Genomic DNA, 21,223 nt, shown 5'->3' with positions numbered 1-21,223 from the left:
TACCCTTGGCGTTGTCCACAATGTGTGTTTTCTTTTGTTCCAGGGGACGAAGGAGATAACTTCTATGTGATTGACCAAGGAGAAGTAGACGTGAGTATATCCTATCTGCTCTGGAAAATAGTGCCTCTGTCTGTGGCCTGGTCAGTGAGGTAGTACATTTCACAGTGTGGATTTGGGCCTCGTGGGTCAGCCAGACTCCACTACTGCCTTGGGTGTCAGCACTTTATAAAGCAGGCGACGCCAAGTGTTTGCAGACCTAGAGGCCTCAACCGTGGCTGTCACGCCCTGGTGACCTGGGAGCCACCAGCATCTTGCACAATAGCCTTTCCTCTTCTTCCTGCCCACTCTGCTCTGTCCACCTTGCCAGTCTCAGGCTGAGGGGCTCACGCTGTTGTGGATGTGCTGAGAATGGCAGAGTCATGCTCCTGCAGCCTCCTGCCCCCAGCTCCGCACCTGGGCCCCCAGCCGAAGGGTAAGGGCATCCCTCTCTGGGTCCTGCAGTCTGCCGTCCACACGGGGCCTTGCAGACGGCACCCCATGTGCACCAGTCTCAAGGAAAGCTTTCAAATGGGCTTCTCTCTGAATCAGACCCAGGACCTTTGTGCGACCACAGGACGGGCCCGAGCCCATGGTGTCCTCTCACTTCCTGGGATCCGTTGGCACCTTGCTGCCTCTGTTGGGACCCCTGTTGCCCCCTCCTGCCCCCGTGTCTCCGTTGGCCTCCGGCAGATGTCCCTCCTTCGCATGTGCTTCTGGCCCTATGGTTTCTGCTGTGGCCTCAGCAGTCTCCTTCCTGTGACTCAACTCAGTTTGTGGTTTTACACAGGCCACCTCTGGGCCTCGGGGTGCTGGGCGCCCTCACGCCTCCCCTGCACTATACTCCCTGCCTGTGAGGTGGGCACCACACCCTCTGGCTCCCAAACGATTTGTCTCCCTGGCAGCCCATCTGTGTTGGCCCGTGTCACTGTCTCCTAGGAGCTGGCAGCACGGGAAGTGACTCACAGCCCAGGTCTTACGGTGAGGGGCACATGGAGTCACCTCGGGGACCCCGAGCTGCTCTGTCCTGAGCTCAGGGCCTGGCCCAAGCCTCAAGGGTGGGAGGTTTGGCGGTGGGGGGGAGCTTTGTCTGCCGCCAAAGAAGGAAACTGGGGCAGGAGCCCAGGGCCCTGGGCTGCCCACAGTCACAGTCAGCACCTGTTACCTTTGCTGTGGGTTAAAGCAAATAGTGGGAGATAGAGAGACAGGCAAGCATGCAGCCAGCGTCCCAGACCTCGGGGAGACCCCCGAGGACAGGCAGGCCTGCAGCCAGTGCCCCAGACCTCGGGGAGATCCAAGGACGGGCAGGCATGCAGCCAGCACCCCGGACCTCTGGGAGACCCTGAGGACGGAGGCAGCTGGTTCCTGGTTCAGACCCACGTCTGTCCCCCTGGTCCTCATCCTGCCTGGCTCCTCCACATCATTCTCATTGTCCATCACTCCCCCTAGAGGCCCCTCTTCCTTCTCTGCCTTGCTTGAGTTCTTGCTCTCATGTTTAATGCATGTTTACTGCACTCTCCCTGTGCGCAAAACATACACTTGGGGCACATGGCCTCTGTCCTCCGGCCAGTAAGTTTGCAGGACATGGCCAATGAGTGTCTGGCCTGTGGGTCTCGATTCCTCTTGTCCCTCCATGCTTATTTCTGCCCTTCCTTTTTTTTTTTTAAAAAGATTTTATTTATTTATTCATGAGAGACACAGAGAGAGAGAGGCAGAGACACAGGCAGAGGGAGAAGCAGGCTCCATGCAGGGAGCCTGATGTGGGACTCGATCCCAGAACTCCAGGATCATGCCCTGGGCCAAAGGCAGGCGCTAAACCGCTGCGCCACCCAGGGATCCCTATTTCTGCCCTTCCTTGCAAACTCCTATGTATCCTTCAAGACCCCACTGGAGCCTGGCTCCTCCCAGTCCAGGCAGAGCCACATCCCGCTCCTCTCTTGGGCTGCTGCGCTGATGACCTTCACCACCCTGTGGCTCCTACGCTTCCTACCCCGGAATGTTCTCCCCCCTTGTGTGTTCATGGAAGTTCATGAGTCTTCTAATTCAATTCCAGAGACATCTTCAAAGGAATGAGTCAGTTGTATCATTAGGGTTTGGGCAGAAATGAAAGCTGAGAGGACCCCGGGGAATTCTGGGCACACCTGTGGTTCTGCTGGGTGAGCAGGTATGGGACATGGTAAACCTTCCCCCAGAGTTCTTTGCCATTTCTCTCTGGATCCTGGAGGGCCTCCATTGGGGTCTCGTGAGATATTCCTCCCTGACCCATGTGGGAAGATGGCAGACAGTCCAGGGCCCCTCAGTGTTGGGGTGTCAGAGCTCAGGCCTTGTCACCGACCACCATGTCCATTTACTTGAAGGACACAGAGCCACAGATCCAAGCGGGCAGTTCTGACATGGCCTTGAAGAGCCCACTGTGGGGTTGGGTGGAGGCTCTCTGGATGCAGTCCCCCTCTCCCCCATTAATCCACTCTCTCCTGGCCGCCGTTACCATGGCCCTAGGCAGACGCCACCCTGCCTCCTCCTCCCCACACACATACCACAGAGACCCCCCACTCTGATGCAGGGAGGGGGCCCGCCACTGAACACCTGGCAGGAGGCACTTGAGGGTGGGACCTGAAGGAGGGTCCCCTAAGTAACTCTGGGTTGACCTCTGCTGCTCAGCATCTTAGTGTAGGCTGTTCCCCCTCCTCACACCCACCCATCCATCTACCAGGAATGGAATGTTGCACTCAGGTCCAACGGGAGGCTGTCTCCTTGCCCCGCTGCCCCCAGCACCCTTCAGAGGTAGGATGTGACAGGGAAGAAGTGGCTGGCTGAACCTGCTCGTCCTGAGGGGGCCTCTGCCCACCCCCCCAAGAGAGGTCCCAGAGCTGGGCCCCAGGCCCCCTCAGAATGGGGTAGGGGCTGATGGGCAGTTCCCAGCCTCTCTGTGCTGGTGACCTCATGATGTGCCAGGTGTCACAGCTGGCTTTTTTGGAGGCCAGGGGCCCATAGAGGCAGTTTGGGGATGGAGAAAGGTGAGTTTTCATAACCAGAGTTCTCCAAATACGTTGTCTTGGCAGGTCCAGCCCCCAGTCTTGGCCTCAGAGATTCAGGTACAAAGGCGGCTTTAAGTGCTTGCTGGACCTTGGCTCACCCGAGCCAGGATGTCCGGGCACCGTGGGTGGACGCTTGTGTCCGGCTGTAGTCTCAAATTTGGGCCCGCCAGCCCTTGAAGGGACAGGCAGTGACTTGTGGGCTGCCCCGCGATGCCTGATGCTCGGGTTCCCAGCTGGGCAGGGCAGCGGGGAGCCCTTCTGTGATGTGGGACGCATCGGGCAGTGCAGCAGTGTGGGGGACGGCCACATTTGAGGGAATCAAAAGAGCTCAGTCAGGGATCTGGGATGAAAAAGTGGCACATTGGCCAGCCGGGGTGAGTTATGGGGTATGTGTTATAATAATTACTGTTATTACTGCTCGCGGCGTGAAATTGCCCCAGATGCTCTGAGGCCCAGGCATGCTGTTTGTGTGCTCATTTCTGTAAACTGCCTTCCAGGGCGCAGGGAGCAACCTGGCTGACCTGGCCCTGTGGCCTTCCAGGGCCGTGTTGGGGTTGCTGAGCCTGGCTCGTAGACGCCAGCGATGCCAGTCTCATTTGGGTGGGGGCCCTGCTGAATGTCAGAGCCCTGTGGGGGGCAGGGTCCCCTGGAACCCCATCCTGCTCCTCTGTCTGGCTGGGCTCAGGGGTGGACATCCTGAGCCTCGCCCCTCTTCTGCAGGGTGGACACTGCCCTCTGACCTGCTGCGCCCTAGGGGGACAGCCAGGTGACCAATGCCAAAAGCACCAGGTTCAGTTTAAATTATGGTTTTCCAGAGAGACACCGCAGCATGTGTGTTGCCAAGAGCTATAATCCATTTTTCTAAGTATAAAAATATCTTCCAATTTGTTTTATTCGTGGAACATAGCATTTCTACTTAAAAGGATACTCGGCTGCCGATTTTAGGGCTCAGGAACGTAGTTCTGTCTGAGGCCCAGCCCTCCCTAATCCTGCGAGGCCTTCACTATTTTCGGACCCTCCTTTGTGCTGGGATGCCCCCCCCACCCCGGCCCCTGCCCACCCGGTTCCCAGTGTCCAGCCTCTGAGCTCTGAGCTGTGTCCCTGAGACGGGGTACCTCAGGGCATGGCCGTTGGGCTCTGTGGGTCACCATCAGCTGTTACTCAGCAGGTACCTGAAGCTCTGGCTCTTTGGTTTTGTTTTGTTTCTTTAATTGGTAAAGTATGAATACCTAAAATTTGCTGTCTAACCATTTCCAGGTATCCAGTGGTTGAGGGCACCGAGCACATGCCCATGGCTGGGCCACTGTCCCCCTGTCCATCTCCAGAACATTCTGTCCCCATGACCCCTTGACCCCACCTGCTCTCCCAGCCCTAGCCCCACCTTCTACTCTCTGTGTCTGTGAGTCTGATGACCCCAGAACCTCGTGTGTGTGGGGTCCCCATGTGTGTCTTTCTGCATCTGGCTTGTGTTACTCAGCCTCACATTGTCAGGGCACGTCCCTGTTGTGGCAGGTGTCCTTTCTTCCTTCCTGAGGCTGAACAGTGACCCACTGTGTGGATGGACCCCACTGTGTCTATCTGTCACATCGGTGGACACCTGCATTGCTCCAGGCTCCTGGCCATCACATGTCTTGCAGCGACATACGAGTACCTGCTCAGGCCGTCAGGACGTGTCTGGGAATCAGTCCTTATAGTTCACCTGGAGTTGGCTCGGAAGCTTCTCTGCAGTCCAACACCTATCTCACACAGGGTGCATCTGGGAATGCCCAGCATGCACTGTTAATTCTGTGCTGAGGCCCCAGCAGCCCTGCTGTGATCAGGGACTGCTTTGCCTCCAGCTGTAAGGACTGTCCTCAGGAACTGGGGACGGGGACCTCAGAGCCACCCCCATGTGGTAGGGGCCTTCCTATATACCCCATACCTATTCCCTTTCCAGGAGGGGTGCTCCAGGGTTCCCACAAAATCCTGCCCCGTGAGCCTCTAAGTGTGGTTGATGTTAGGGAGGGCAGGGAGAGGACTGTGCGCCAGGACAGATTTGGAGTTCCTCTGGAGGAAACCTGAATGGAAACTGCACAGCCCACGTTCCACAGATGGGAGCATCAGGAGGGACACCTGTGCTGGGGGTCATGTTGTGGGCAGCAGCCAACCAGATCACCCCCTGGGCATTTGGCATTTGGAGCTAGAGATGAGTGAGGCCTGGCGAGAAGAGCCACACTACAGAGATGGGGCTTCTGCTCCCTCCAGGGCACCTGTAGGCCGCCCAACCCAGTGACTGCAACACACTCGCTGTGGGGACACTCCTGCTGTTTGTGGCGGGAGCCTGGGGAGGCAGGAGGAGACGGGCCATTAGCTTTTCCTCGCCATCTGTGACAGCAAAACAACAGCCAGGGCTAGAGTATCCTTGCCACTGTGCCAGGTCAGCTCCAGGCAGTATGAGAAATGCAGGCAGGCTGAGGCCACTCGCCACTCCTGCTGTGATTCCACAGATAACTCCAGGCAGTGTTCTGTCTCCGCTGCCCAGACGGCTTCTGCTAGCCCATTTCTGCTTCCTGTGGAGGAGCGCATTGCACTGAGATGCCCAGGTCGGGAAGGGCAGGTGGCCGAGTGAGGCGGCAGGCACGACGTGTGGGTGATGCTCACTCAGCCCTGGTCTGTGTCTGAGGCTCCAGCTCCTAACACCGGGGTCCCACCTTGGGATTTTATTGAGCAGGATCCTGGGCCTTCAATTGGATCACTGCCTCCACCTCCTTCTGCGTGGACCACGCACGCCACAGCTACCTGCTGGAGCGCCAGTCACTGGGCCTCAGCCCCTGGGCTCTGGGATTGCTGGGCCTGCCACCCACAGCCGCCTTTTGAGTTACTTCTCCACTCCTTCCCCTCTCCCCTCTGGTGGCCACATGCTGTTCTCGGTAGGCCACCTGAGGGAGCAGTCACAGTGTTAACCAGATGAACTGCCAGAACCTTCTGTGGCTTCCTTCCCTCCCCCATCCTCTGCTCCTGCCCCCGGGCATCTCTCTCTGCTTGATCTTGCTGCATCCAGGCCCCTCCATGTCACCGGGGCCCGAGGGCCTTTGCAGATCCTGTTCTCTGCCTCAGTTGCCCTTCTCCCACATCTTTGCATGCTGGCCCTCGCTCTGGATGCTTGGAGCCTGGCTCGCGTTTCCCTTCGCGGAGAGCCCTCTACAAATGGTCTCTGCCCTGGTCCTCTGAACGCTGTTCTCTTCATGCCTGGAGTACGCTTCATGATGAATGTGTGTTTGTAGCATTATTTGCCTGCGGTCTTTTTCCTGACTGGTGGGTGAGTCCCCATGGACAGGAGCCCGCCTGCCTTCCCCTGCTGACCGCCAGCAGTTAGAATGTACAGGGCACAGAGTGGCGCTCAGTCCACACTGGGGGTGGTGGACAGACAGATGGATGAATGCACTAACGCACAGCAGCCGGGTGGGAGCTCTGGGTTCAGCCGGAGAAGTCTCTGTCAATGGTGGGAACACAAGTGTAGCCCAGTGGGGCCTCCCACCATTTTTCTTCTAAAAGAAGAAGAAGAAACAAAAATGAGACAAAGCAAGAAGTAGCCCCCTTGCGTGCCAGCTGGGGTGGGGCCCCGTGCTGCGCTGGCTGCGGTGACAGAAGCCAGTGTCCCGAGAAGGATGGCCCCTTTGTGCTGTGTGGGGCGGCCTGCAGTGTGGCCCTGGGCCCGTCGGGGGCTCCACACAATGGTTTTCTCTGAGGCCTGGGCTTCTGGGCGGGAAGCAGGTCCCCGCGGCCCCTGGGTGCCTGCGCTCTTTGGGCTCTTGGGAGTCCTGCCCCCACTGGCCACTGTGCAAGGCAGGTCAGGCAGTCTCCTGATCACAGACGGTATTCCTGAGCTCACGTCGCTGCCCCGACTTTAAGAGGCCTCCAGGAAGGCATGTAGTGCACGCTGGTGGGTGGAGCCGGGGGGAGGGTGGCTTGGTTCAACTGTTGGGGAACAGCACTTAGCACAACCTGCACACACACGGTGCCCCCACATTCACCCTGGGGCAGTCACGAGAGATGTGCGTCCCCCACAGGGACAGGGACCCATTCTGTGGCTCTGACGACTGGCCCACCTACACTAAACCCAATAGCTCACATGTCAGTGATATAAGGACTCGCCCCGGGATTCCTTTCCAAGGAACCATGGTTGCTGGAGGGGACCTGTCACCTGAGAGGGGTCCTGGGGCTCCCAGGGATCCTGGGGGACCAGTGCAGGTGTCATGGAGCTGCACTGCCGGGATTGGGCACGTGGCTGTTTTGGGCAGGATTTCACCACAACAGAGCATGGCATGGGTAGGGCCGGCTGGGGCCTGGGTTACCAGGACCGTTGATAAGTCATCACCCCCCATACACACACACACATAGGCCCGGGTCCCCTTTGGGAAAACCAGGGGCACCGGTTCTGGAGGGTATTGTCTGAGGTCCTTGCACCCCTTACATTCCTGGGTCTTGGGTTGTCTTTCCTGTGTCCCTGCCTTGTGGGGAGGATGGGACATAGTCCTGGTTCCTCGAGGGCCTCATCATGTGGAAGCTGGCATCTCCTCTCCCAGGTCCCCAGCTGCTCCAACCTCCCTGTGGGTGCACGAGGACACAGGCCCAGGAGCAGGTACTCTGTGTTCAGCCAGGCTGGTGGAAGCTTATAGGGTCACAGGCAGCTTCACCTCTGCACAGCCGTGGTGTCCTTCCCACCCAGCTTCCTGGGACCCTTGCTCACATGTATCACGTAGTTATCACCTGCATGTTTTCTTGCGGATACGCGATTCTGTGCCTCAGTTATTGCGCAGATAATGAGTCATTGATTTCAGTAAGAATCGCGTCCATGATTCACCGCAATCCGATCTTTCCCGACGTGCACCCATTTTGGCAATGGGCACTGTTCTGCAGGCTCATTGACACGCTGGGGGAATAAAGCATGCGTTGTGTCAATTTATAGTAACCGAATCTGTATAGGCACCGCATAATAAACAATCTGTACTATTCTTGCGCGATACGGAACGTGCAGGGTCAATGCATAGTGGGAGCACTGTGCCGGGTCACCCATGCAGGCTGAAAGGGCCCCTCTCAGCTGGGCCTCATTGGCGCCCCGGCAGTGTCTCCACCGGCCACAGGCCATGGGAGCTGGGTGCTGTGGCCCCAGGCAGGAGGCCCCGTCAGTATGGCTCCTTGCTGACTGGTCTGGACATGTGTGCTGCTAGAACTGGGGGCAGCAGACAGAGCCTGGGAGGGTGTCAGCAGGGATGCCTATGGAAGCCCTAAGTCTGACCCACTGTGTACAGCTGGGGAGGCTCTGGGTCCTGAGACCCATCCAAGGCTGATGACTTGAAGGCTGGCCAGGGAGGCAGGCAGGGCTTCTGTACAGGCCAGGAGCCCTAGACAGTGCTTCCGCCTCTGGCCTGGGCCTGTCTCACTGTGACAGAGGGTGGGGACTCGAGGGCACCATGGTGCCTGTCCAGCTGCGGCTCTGCGCAGAGCTGGGGGAGAGGCGGGCAGCATGGCCAGCAGAGATCCAGGACAGGCTTGGGCAGCGGAGTGGGAAGTTGCTCCCCCAATTGAGGGGGCCTGGGAGCTGCGGCTGCATGTTCCCTTCTCACCGGGCCCCCTCTGGTGGGTGTGGAGGAGGGCTGCTAGTGCAGGATGCGCCACTGTGACATTTCTGACATTTCTCACTATCCCCTGAAGGTGTATGTGAATGGAGAGTGGGTGACCAGCATCAGCGAAGGGGGCAGCTTTGGGGAGCTGGCGCTCATCTATGGCACCCCCAGGGCAGCGACCGTGAAAGCCAAGACGGACCTCAAGCTCTGGGGCATCGACCGGGACAGCTACCGGCGTATCCTCATGGTGAGTGGCACCCTGGCACAGGAGCTTCAGCTTCATCCAAGCAAGGGTGACAGATAAAGGACTGATGGGGTGGGTGAAAAGTATGGGAGGGATTCTGAAAACTTCTTAGAAGGTAAGCAGGCAGTTGGGAAGGCCTCTTTGCCTTCCTTCCCTATTTCCTTTCAGCTGTCTGGAATGGGGTTGTGATGGTTGGAGCACCAGCTGCCATTCTGGACCATGAGGTGACTCTGAGGATGGAACCCATTCACCAAGGTGGTGGAACAAAGAGATGCCAGAAGCCTAGCTCTCTGGTGGCCCCAGCATAGAGGGACTGGACTGCTTGCCCCAGACATCCTCATACAGGGGTCAACCCCAGGTGTTTTTGCCTCTGTCATTTTAGGTTTTCTCTTCCATGCAACCACATGCACTCTTAGCTGGTGCAGGGCAGGTGTGGGTCCCTGTGCAATGGTTGGGGCTGTGGCAGGTGCACAGAAGGCTCCTAGAGGTGAGCTGTGAACCGAGAGGCTCTTCCTGGGGAGAGAAGGCAGGCTCTTCCAGTGCCCACTCAGTGCTCATCCTACACACACCACCCACCAGGCACTGTTCTCAGGGCTGAGATGCATCAGGGGGCACCACAGACGCAGCATCTGCCCTCAGGAAGCCAGCGTGTTAGTTAGTAGAGCAGTATCTCAGGTGGCGACAATTCTTTAGAGATAATTACAACAGAGAAGAGGGTGGAGGGGACTGTGGGGTGGGAGGGCCACTGTTTTATAGAAAGGCCCTGAAGACCCCCTCCTGGGATAAGGTGGCATCACAGCAGAGGCAAGGAACCAGCATGTCCTGAGTGTCCAGGCAGAGGCCCTATGGCACAAGCTTGGATGCTTGTGGAGCAGTAGGGAGACCACCATGGATGGGAATGTAAAGGTCACGTGGGGTACGGTTCACACAGAGCCCTCAGCTCCTACCTGGGGGTGTGTGGGGAGCCCTGCAGTAGTTTCAGCAGAGGAGCTTCTGCAGCCAACTGGAGGCTGTCCTGCAGATGGTGGAAAGCATCCTGACCCCGGCAGCAGTGAGGGAGCCAGAAGGCTCTGGGCCGGCCACACTGGTCCAAGGACCTCCCAGCACCGTCTTGGTCCTTCTCCATCACTGGGAAGAGGCCACCAGAGCTGAGCACCTGGCCTTTGGGAAACTTCGCTTCTCAGTCACTTAGGCTCGCTAGGTGGTCATGGCTGCACCAGGTGCTTTACTTTGTGGGTCGGGGATGGTGTCTGCTGAGATTCCAGGGCCTAGACCCCAGGAGGGGTCCTAACAGCCCACAGGGAGGTGACTAAGGCCAGCTGCTTACTGGGAGACCCTTGGCTTCCCCCACATGCTCTCTGGGACTGGGCTGTCTCCCCAAGGCCGGCCTGGACACTGCAGCTTCCAGGGAGGGACTGTGATGTGGGGATGCTCTGGGGGAACACCTGTTTGAAACATCCTCATGGCTCAGTCAGGTGGGAGCCTGAAGATGGGGTCCTGCTCCTGCTGCCTCCCCTCTCAGGATCACCAACACCCCCACCCTGCCCATCCTCATCCCATTGCAACACCCAGGGTTTCACAACACAGGAAGGTTTCAGTGCAGTCTTTGGGCAACTGTTTGATCAGGCTCTGTGCGTGAGGAACCCGTCATCTGTGTACTCAGTAAGCGTTGATTGGGCACCCACTGTGTGTCAGGGGCTTTTGTAGAGCTGTGGATACATCAGGAGAGAGCAGCTGAATGTGTGCTGGTGTAGGTGGGACACCCTGAGGCACCATCCCCCCCCTCCCAGGAAGGGGCAGGTTTGGGAGAGGGCCCAGCACCCTCTGTCCCCTGCAGTCCCCTTCACACACCTGGCCCCCTATTGCATAAGCCATTGTTCCTCACCATCCCCAGTGCTGAGCCCTTCTTGGCTGTGGGATTTTTGTGGCTGGAACCTTGTATTCAGGGAAGTTCCCAAACCACTGAAGCAGCTGGTACTTCCTCTGTCTTAATTCTGGATCCCTGTGCACTAAGAATAGTTGTGGCTGTGCTGGGAGTCTGCAGAGCTTCTGCATCTTGGGAAAGAAAATGACAGTGCTGGCTGACCCGGAAGGGAGTGTCCTGCAGGAGGGTGCCTGTGTTTGCATCAGTCCTGGGTTTGGGCAGATTTAGAGGCAGCTGTCATGCAGAGTGTACCCACCACGCATTCACTCCCACAGGGGAGACAGTGAGCGGGGGTACCGCCAGGGGTGTCTCTCCAGGGAGACGGCCCCTCCCTGTGCATTCAGGCGACAGGGACCCCAGGACATCTGATCCAGAAGCCTCTCTCTGCTGCTCCATGTAGTGGAGAGGGATGGACAGAGCTCCATGAGGCACTGAGCAGAGCCAGGCTCCATGTCCACGTGTGCAGCATGGCAGGGGTCAGGAAGCACTGCCTGTGCCCTCCCTGCCTGTCCCTCCTGGGTCAGGTGTGGGGTGCGCACTCCCTGCATGAGGAATGGGCAGCTGCACAAGGTGGAAAACCTCATCAGGCTGCCCCATACCCCTGAAGCAAGAGTCATGCACCAGCCTCTCTGGCAGAGAGTGCCCAAGGGTTGCCTCCCTCCTGGTGCATGAAGGACACTCAGGCTCCCACCTCACCTCATCTGTAGTCTTTGTCACAGAGGGACACCAACCCCAGGGGAAGGCACCTCAGCCAGCCCCTGCAGCCGGTCTTCTCACTTGAGGGTTGCAGTGCCTGCCACTGTCATTCTGCAGCAGGAGACAGACAGGCCAGCTGTGCTGCCCTTTGATGTCTGAGGTCCCTGAGCCAATGTGTCTGTGTTCCACTGGGGGGTGTCCCTGCTGTTTTGGAAGAAATGCTTTTTCCATGGCTGGCAGGGACCTCAGGTGGCCTGGGCTTAGCCTACTGCCGCTGTGGGCATCCACACTGCCCTGATGGTAGCCACAGCATTGGAAATACCCTCTTTCTACCACAGGTGGTCTGGGGCTGTGTCCTCACCTTGGCTACAGGCTACAGCCACACAGAAGCACCTTTGAGGCTGATGGTGGTGTCTCATCCGGCCATAAGGAATCTTGGACCACTGGCTGAGTCCCTAGCCCTTTTGGGGCCTTGCTGGATGGAGGGGCCTGAGGGTACCTGTGGGTCTCTGTGTGGCCGTCAGGACCCTCCTAGGATTCCAGTCTTTTTAGTGCTGGAGAGGCCTGGCCCCCATCAACACGTCCCTTGGCCCAGATTGGCTCCTATAACCTTCACGGGATCCTCTGGGGCAGGAGTTGTGCAGTTGAGGATGCAGTCTGTAGAGACAGGGTGCTTACCCAGCTGCCAAGTGAGGGGCAGCAGCCTGACCCACAGCTGTCTGGACTCCCCAGATCAGCTTCTGGGCCCCTGGGCACTCTGAGCTTTGGAAAAGATGCACAGCACAGCCTCAGTCTCTTCCCTGCCTCGGGGCTTGTCCTGCTCCTACCTGCCCCACCCTCACTTTGCTCTGCCCCTCCTGTCCTGGTTCACCAGGGTCCCCCACCTGCTCCTGCACATTTCATGTCGGCTTGGCGGTGCAAGACAAGGGTTGTCCCCCGCAGTGGACTCCATGTGCTGGCCTCTTGCTGCAGCCTCCTAACGCTGTCCTTCCCTGCCTTCGACCCTTGTACCCCTGGGTCAGGCACTGGTGAGGCTGCATGGAGCAGCCGTCCCAACCAGGCAGTGGCACAACTGTACCTTACTCGCAGCTCCTGGATCTGCTCTGGGTGCTGTTTGGGGCCCTTATGTGTATACACTGGGGACAGGCGCTCTTCTGGTATCTGCCCGGACCACCTTGTTTTCAGCTATCAGGCCCTGGGGGACAGAGGACAGGCAGGCCCCCAGATTCCACTGCTCTCTAGAATGGGTGTTGAGCTCCCCTACTCCCAATCTGCAGGCCTATCTGAAAACAACCCTGTGCTCTTGAATGCTCTCAGAGCATGTGGGTTGACCCTCAGGAGGCCAAGGGCTAGGCAGTCCTAGCTCTGCTCAGTCAGCCAGGTGGCCAGGCATAGTGGGGGGATCTCTCAGCCTCCCTTTCTCTGACCAGAAATGAAAGTGACAGATGGTGATGTGTGGCCGAAGGGCGTGCACAGTGGGTGCTGGGTGGGTCTTTTCCCATCCCTATGTAGGGAAGATACCTAGCATGTCTGCAGCTCCGTGGCATGAACACCAATTCTGCATCAACATCCTGCTTTGACCAGACCCCATTAGTGGCACGTGGACACAAGCAGGTTATGATCCCTCTCTGAGCCTCCACACCTGCTATAGAGTGGAGACTGTAACAGTGGCTAGCTGAGGTGGTTGGTCAGAGCTGATCCTCAGAGGTGCCAGTCCTAGAAGCACTTGGGAGGTCTCAGCTGGGCTGCTTCTGCTCACCTCTTCCTGGGATGGGCTTCTTGGTAGTGCTGAGGGTCTGTTTGCAGAAGTCTCCAGCCCCATCTCTCATGATGGAGGAGTCATTCTGAGGCTGGTAGCCCTCCCTCTGTGTCTCAGTGGGAAGCAGACAAGGAGCCTTCTGGGCTGAGATAGTATTGGCATGGGAGAGCAGCAGTGGGAAGTCTGGAGGAAGGTGGGGAGGAGCCCAGGTCAAAGACACAGATAACTTGGTGCCAACTAACCATTCTTCTGAAGGGGAAAACTGAGTCCCAGAGGGGGAAAGACTGAGCTAAGAGTAGGGTGGGGGTGTTATGAGTGATCTGGAGTTAGAATGGGAATGTGCTGATCCTCCCTGTCAGTCCTCCTCCACTGTGCTCAGTAAGGATCATCACTACTTCCACCACCACCATCATCATCACCATCTTTACCACCACCATCACATCATCATTATGATCACTATCACCTCTGCCACCATCATCACCATTACTGTCATCACCATCGTCACCATCAGCACCATCCCCATCATCACCATCCCGGTCATCCACATCATCACTATTGCCATCATCACCATCACCACCACCATCATCATCATCACCATCAACCCCATCCTCATCACCATCATCATCCCCATCACCACCCTCACTGTCATCACCATCATCATCATCACTTCCATCACCACCATCACCATTGTCACCATCATCACCACCATCAGCATTATCACTTTCAATACCATCCCCATCATTATCCCCATCGCCATCATTATCACCATCACCATCCCTATCATCACCATCACCATCATCATCCCCATCACTCTGTCACCTCCATCATCACCATCACCACCATCATCACCATTATCACCATCATCATTCCCATCACCTCCATCACCATCACTGTCATCACCATCATCACCATCATCACCATCACCTCTATCACCATCACCACCGTCATCAATATCACCATTATCACCATCACCAGGATCTCTGTCATCATCATCGCCCAGCTTTGGGACTTGTAGAGCCCAGTCTGGGTTTATTCCTGCTCCTATGATCCCAGTCTAGGTGGTCACTTGCCCCTCTGAGCCTGCCTCCTCCTCTGGGGATGAATGTAATTATGTCCTCATTTGACAGGACTCTCACAAAGTTAGGCAGATCCAAGTGTCTGACAGACCCACTGCTGCCCTGGCCTGAGCACTTGTTCATTGTCACCATTCTCCCTCCCACCTTTGTCTAGTCTGTGGTCACTGGCCTCTCCATCCTTTTCACATCCCAGGCGAAATTCTAGCCCCCATCAATGGATAAGGCTGTTGGTGGATTGCACATCTGTGTTTTCTGAAAGTGCCGAACTTACCAGTAGTCGTTGGCAGGGCTACCATATATAGTTATGGAGTGTGTACATTGTGCAAAGGGATGAGGGGCTGAAGTCCAGACTGCTCTCTATCTGCCAGGCTGGAGCTGGCTGGCCATAGAGAGGCTGGGCTTCCTCTTCATTTGCTTAGTAGGCCACCAGCTCACCGGGATGCATGCTTGAAGAATGAGGTGTCTTTTTCTAATTCACATTCAGATTCTAATTTTGGGGTGGACTCTCATTTCTAATTTACATAAAGGCTGATGGGGTTCACAGGTTTTGTCTTATTCAGCCAGCGTTTGGTTGGGAAAGAAGCAGCTCCTTGACTTTTCTCACCAGGCATGAGTTTTAGGCACATCCAGTCCAGGGAATTCACTGATGTTGGCTGCTCCCATTTATGTGTGTCTGACTGAGGTGAGGGTGTGCAGTGAGCTGGCTCAGTCAGGGCCCCTCACCATTGTACCTTGGGTATACCTGCCCTCAGCGCAGGGAAAGCCCAGTGTGGGACTCTGGTGGATTGAGTGCTCACTGTGTGGACCCGTCACTGGCCCAGCCTGGATGAGGTCACTCTTGCTGGCAAGGGGAGGTACAGCTGCCTGGATGTGAGGGAGACGTGGGGCGGCATCTCAGGGGCTTCTGAGACATGGAATTCTCAAAGTGTTTCCTTTTTTTAGAGTTTTTTTCTGAAGATTTCATTTATTTATTTGAGAGAGAGCGAGTGAACAGGAGGAGAGGCAGAGGGAGAGGGAGGAGACTCCCTGCTGAGCAGGGGCTTGATCCCTGAGATCCCTGAGCTGAAGGCAGGCGCTTCACCCAGAGTCCCCCAGGCTCCCCTCAAAGGGTTTCCTTTTAAGAGTTGAGAGTCATTTGGAGAAATTTGGAGATATTGAAACAATTCAGGTGTGAAGACCCACCTTCTTCTCTGTCTTCTCCTTTTTTCCAAACAGGGCAGCACACTGAGAAAGCGCAAGATGTATGAGGAGTTTCTCAGCAAGGTCTCCATCCTGGGTCAGTGGCCCCAACCCTGTATGAGACTCTGTGCTGTGTGGCCTCCTCCAGTCTCGTCTGAGTCTTGCCTGTTAACCCCAGTCATTTCCACATTCCCTGCATGCCTGGCAGGCTCAGTGCTCTTGTTGATGTGCAAGTTTGGGACATGTACATGTATGTACCCTCACAGGCATGCTCTTACACATGTATGCACTCCGATAGGCATGCTCACACACGTATATACCCACACAGACATGCTCACACACATGTATGTATCCCCACAGGCATGCTCACACATGTATGTACCCACACAAGCACACATACACATGTATGCACCCACACAGACACGCTCACACACGTATGCACACACCCCCCAAGAACTCTGTGTCTGCTCCCCCAGGCCACCATGACCCTCTGCTCAAGTGTTTGCGCTTTCATCCCAGAAGCTTTGGGTGTCTGTCCCTCCACCACCAGCGTCCCCTCCAGCCCTTCCTCCATGTCCATCAGTTCTGAGCTGAAAGCCCATCTTGTGTTCCAGTAAATGTAGCACACTGTGCTGAGCTGCCTTCCCTGACCCTTTTTGTTTTTTTTTGCTAAGTGTGGTTTTTCCTGCTGCATTTCTATCCTTTCTTGTCCTGGGGTCTGATAAATACGATGGTTACATCTCAGTTGCTTTTCAGGAGCATCAACAAAATTTTTCCCAGCAAGATTTTTGTAAGTGTTCTGAAGTTGCTGTAACGTATGTGATGGTCAGGTGCTGATGCAGACCAGCCTTGTCTGGCAGAACTTTCAGCAGTGAAGCTAATAGTCCCTATCTGTGTCGAGCACTTGACAGGTGGCTGGCAACTTCCCCTGTGGATGGGGCAGCTCTAGCCCATAGAGGGGTGCTCTTAGGAGGGTGAGGGACAGCTGAGTGCCCAGCCCCTGAGAACCATTGGAAACCAGCAGCGTCCAGCAGCAACCCCAGGCCAGGCTGCTGGGTAAAGAGGTGAATGCAGGGTATCCTCCTTTTCCAAGAATGTAATGGAGTGAGAAAGGAAAAGAAGCAAAAGGCTGACACTCACAGATGAGGACACAGCAATCCAGGTCACCTGCCTGCGTGGTGTGAGCTGTTGGGGACACAGGGCTGACCCTTCGCACTGCTGGGAGCTGGTCTCTCCCTCTGCCCGGTCCCTGCCATCCGGAGACGAAGAGAGGACTCACTGCTTGCCCTTCCTGTGGAAGATTGGAGGGGGAAGGCAGGAGGAAGCCCCCTCCCCCCCACCGCCACCCTGAGCTCATACCAAGCTTAGATAAGTGGAGGGAGAAGCCACGGCGGCCAAACAGACCAGCCCCAGGTGCCAGAACAACAGAGGAACACTCAGAGCAAGTGACACACAGAAAAGAACCCAGGTGCAGGGAGAGCATGTCCGAGGAAACAGAAAACAAATCCAGTGTAGGATTCATCAAGAACAGAAATCCAGTGAGCTAGCAGCGGCCTGAAGATGGGGAGTGGAAACAATGTGAAGTCTGCCCCGTCCTGTGGGGGGAATGCAGTCAAACCAATGGATCAGAGCTCAGGGTTACTGCAGGTCTCAGAAGCAGAAAGCAGCAGGGGCCTCAGCCCTCTGTAGCATCCGTGAGGCTGTCTTACAGGAAAGGTGTGAGACTGCCTGCCAGGTCTTTAGAGGCCTTGGCTTCCAGAGCAGAAGAGAAGTCAGGCCGAGCTTGATGTCAAGGGGCCTTTGATTTTACCAGTGGAATTTCACATCACTCTAAAAAACAGACCTGAAGGTCAACTATGCTTGAATTAAAAATAAATAAATAAACAAATAAATAAATAAATAAAGAATAAAACCCTTAACAAGTAGATCCAAAGCAATTATGACAGAGTATTCATATGATTTTATTCAGGACAGATGTTGGTTATGTTGTTCACACTACTTTTTTGATTAACTTTTTCTCCAAATGAAGAAAAGTGGATGAGATTGAGCATGGAGGCTGTGACACGCTGGAACGGCATAGGGCAGGGCAGGGCCACAGTGGAGCAGGGAGGAGGGCACCCTTCAGCCAGGCCCGGGGTGTCCACAGATGGCCAGCACCCCCAAGGTGGGCTCCAGAAGACCCCGATCAGGGTGGGTGGTGTGCAGTGTGTTTGCTCCTTCACAGGTCACACCAGGGAGCAAAACCCAAAACCCATAGTGAGGCCAGGAGGAGCCAGCTCGTCCTAACGGAGCCACTGCTGCCTGAAATTCAGTGTCTGTCGAGTCAAGCCACATGAAATGGCCCATTTTCTACATTTTTTGACCTAAAAGGCAGACATTCCATATGCTTCAATCTGACGACTGAGTCGGTGTTTTTTCCATGATCCTTTAAAAGAGAATCTTTTAGAAAAGAATGTATCTTACATTGAAAAAGACACTCAGTTACTCTTGGCTCGTAAAGTAGAATTTAAGACTTCACATTAAAGGTGACACAGCTGGTGGGTCATATGTATAAGAGTATTTCTGCTTGTCTTTCTGTCCGGTCCGAGTCTCTGACTGGAGACACGGCCAGGTTGTGTGACGTCGCAGCAGCTATTTCTGGGTAGCACTTGGCAGTTTTTCACATTTTTTACACTTTGCTGTATTTCTTGAGTTCTTTGTAGTGAATATGAGTAATTTAACCCAAAACAGTAAAGTAGGCCTGGCAGGGAGGGCACCATGGGGCATCTGACCCTGGCCTCAGCACTTAGCCAGGGTGCATGCAGCAGCTTAACCCCATATCCTCGCAGAGACCCTGTGAGATGGTGTGAGAAGGTTCTGGTTCTTCTCTTCCTCTGCGGGTGAAAGCACATCACGCAGCATTCTCCGCACCAGCCATTTCTCCTGTCAGGACGTCTGTACTCAGTATAGTGCCCCTATCACCCCACCCTGGTTCCAGAACCTTCTTGTCACCCCAGTGGAGGCCTTGTGCCTGTGAGTCTGTTCCTGCAGGTGCCTGGGCTGGACACATCTTATGAAGGGACCCCGCACTCTGTGGCCAGTGTCATTCTTGGAGAAACGAAAATTGGCAGCCTCACAAGCTGGTCCCTGGGTTCCACGGAGCTATGTGAGGGGTACTTTAGCCCCACGAGAAATCCCCAAGCCTAGGACCCTGGGGCCCATGGTCACCTTCCACATCCATCCTCCTTTTATTGTCCACTAAGCACCCTTTCATGCTCTGGTCACACCTGTCCATAAGCTTTGTTCCCCCCGATGAATGGATTGCCAGTGAGTGCTCCTCTGCGGCCATCGGGCAGAGCAGCCACAAGACTCATCCCTTCGCTGTCAGTCACCCCAACTGCACAGAATCCTCCAGAGGGAGGTCTGCAGGGAGGCGCGGAAGTCTTGCTCTGCCAGCCTGCCCTCAGCTCACATCCCTCCGCCAGCAGGAAGGGGCATGGCGGGGGGCAGTTGTGCATTTGGGGCCTGGAGGTCTGGTTTCTGCGCGTGGACACTGGGGTCGGCCTGTGACGGGCACTGAACCTGGCAGGCTTGAGGGAGGCGTGAGCCCAGAAGCCACCCTGGCGCTCTGTGTCTGGCACCTCACATGGTTTCGGGCTGCGGCTGCTGGCTGCTTCCTGCAATCGTGTCTGGTCCGATGTTGAGATCCCTCTCAGGAAAGGGGCCTGTTGCTTCCCTGTAGGGTAGACAGCCAGCTCCCAGAAACCTAAGGCTTGAGACCTCGGATGCTGCAAAAGGGCTCCCAGGGCTTGTGTGTTCTGCGTTGCCGCAGAGACTGGATCTGGTTCAAAAACTGAGGCCAGAGACTGTCATTCCCCTTGTGTCTTCTGATGGTTCTCCTGAGATTTCTGCCACTGGAGGACACAGCTCTGTGTGTCTTGACCTTCAGACTGCAGAGTATTACACGTTTCCGATGTAATGGAGAAATCAGCTGATGGGACGGTGGGAATGGACCTTCCCCGACCCGGGCCATGTGGCCCTCGGGCTGGCATCACCGTGAACATGGACTCATTCTGTGTGGGAATGCTACTGGCTCCGGTTCCTGAGCAACGCTGGCCGTGCAAACCTTTCCTGGCGGGCCAGCGGGGCGCGTATGCTGACGGCTCTGCGAAAGCTCGTCCTTTGTACGCACAGCATTGGCAGGCGTCTTAAAGCAGAGAAATCCCGCTCCTAACCTAGTTCTAAAATAAATGCTTTGCTCTGTATTTTTAGCCGCTGACCTACTTAAGTAGCATCTGATAAGTATAGGCCAGGGAAGGTTTTTCTGCCAAAAAAGAAATAGTTAATCAGACAATCGTTTTCTTCCAAAGGAGCGTATTGGTTTTTTTTTTTTTCTCCTTTTCCTTCCTGAGGGTTAGGGATGGACAGTGACAGGAAGGGAAGGTATGGGGAGAGGCAGAAAGGTATGTATAATTTGCAAGCTGTAAAGATGAGTGAGGCATTGGAATTAAGTATTTTGACCTAAAATAATGGAAGGCGTGCAATGCACATTGCTGTGACATAAATGCATTTGCAGTTGAGCCGTGATGAATGGTGATTCTAGTGAACAGCTAATTGCTCCAACCACTCTGAAATATTTTAAACGGCATAGTATTCCCAGTGCTTAGCTATGATGGTGTTTTTGCAAGAACACAGGCAACTTTCAACTAAAGATGACAGGAGTGTTTTCATGCTGGGTTCACAGGCCCCACTTCCAGCACCCAGCACCTCGGCTAAACCACAATGTGTGTGAGCACAGAGCCCGATCTAAGACCCTGTCCCCATACATCCCGCCTGACTCACTGGTGAACCGCCCAGGCCCTCCCAGCACGGAAACGTGCTCCCTGTCTCACTCACTGCTGTCCTAGCGAAGGCTGACCCACGGCGCTTCCTGAGAAAGCATTGGGGTGCAGAGCAGGGGGTGCACAGTGTGGTGACAGTCTCCTTGTCGCCCGCTCTAGAGTCCCTGGAGAAATGGGAGCGCCTGACTGTGGCAGACGCCCTGGAGCCTGTGCAATTTGAGGACGGAGAGAAGATCGTGGTCCAGGGAGAGCCCGGGGACGATTTCTTCATCATCACGGAGGTGAGTGCTGCCCAATCAGGGGTGTAGGGGACAAGGTGCCCCGCCCTTGCTGCTCCGTGTGCATGACCCCAACCCACCACCCTCCCACTCTCTATCCCGCTAACAGCTGCAGGCCAGTGCTGATGTGTCCTCATGCCCTTGAGAATCAGAAAGATCTCCTCTTAGAAAATGGTTCGGGTCCCCAGGCCCACGCATATGCAGTGCCATGTGAGGACGGTGCTACACTGAACACACGTGTAGGCTCAGTAGAGGTCTGAACCCACACTGGGACCCTGGGTGTCACATGGCACCTATAGTTTTATGGCATGTTGTTGTTGGGGGAAATGCGTAAATTTAGGGCACATGGCGCTGTTTCTTACAACTACGTGCAAATCTACAATGATCTCAAATTAAAAGTTTAGTTTTAAAAAATGGTTCCAGGTTCTCAGCCTGGACATGCATGAGTCACTTTTACGAGGCCTAGCGACAGCTGGGGCTGGGGCTGTAATCCGTGGCGGCCACACTCGAGCCTGTCACTGACAGGGCTGAGCAGCTGCTGTGGCTGCCTGTCCCCAGGGCTGGGCT

General features: G+C 55.7%; 1 protein-coding gene across 5 annotated transcripts in view; it reads left to right on the top strand.

Annotated features, from left to right (window-relative positions):
* The window catches only part of PRKAR1B (protein kinase cAMP-dependent type I regulatory subunit beta), a 126,105-nt gene that overhangs the window by 87,942 nt on the left and 16,940 nt on the right, over positions 1-21,223 (top strand). For all 5 annotated transcript variants that reach the window (XM_055339282.1, XM_055339281.1, XM_055339284.1 and 2 more), the window contains 4 exons: positions 44-90; positions 8,769-8,927; positions 15,595-15,655; positions 20,538-20,659. In XM_055339282.1, the coding sequence (XP_055195257.1) occupies positions 44-90; positions 8,769-8,927; positions 15,595-15,655; positions 20,538-20,659 (389 nt within the window). The remainder of the gene's footprint in view (positions 1-43; positions 91-8,768; positions 8,928-15,594; positions 15,656-20,537; positions 20,660-21,223) is intronic.

This window comes from Nyctereutes procyonoides, unplaced genomic scaffold (assembly GCF_905146905.1).
Source record: "Nyctereutes procyonoides isolate TBG_1078 unplaced genomic scaffold, NYPRO_anot_genome, whole genome shotgun sequence".
Taxonomy (NCBI): Eukaryota; Metazoa; Chordata; class Mammalia; order Carnivora; family Canidae; genus Nyctereutes; species Nyctereutes procyonoides.
This window is presented reverse-complemented; position numbering and strand designations above follow the sequence as displayed.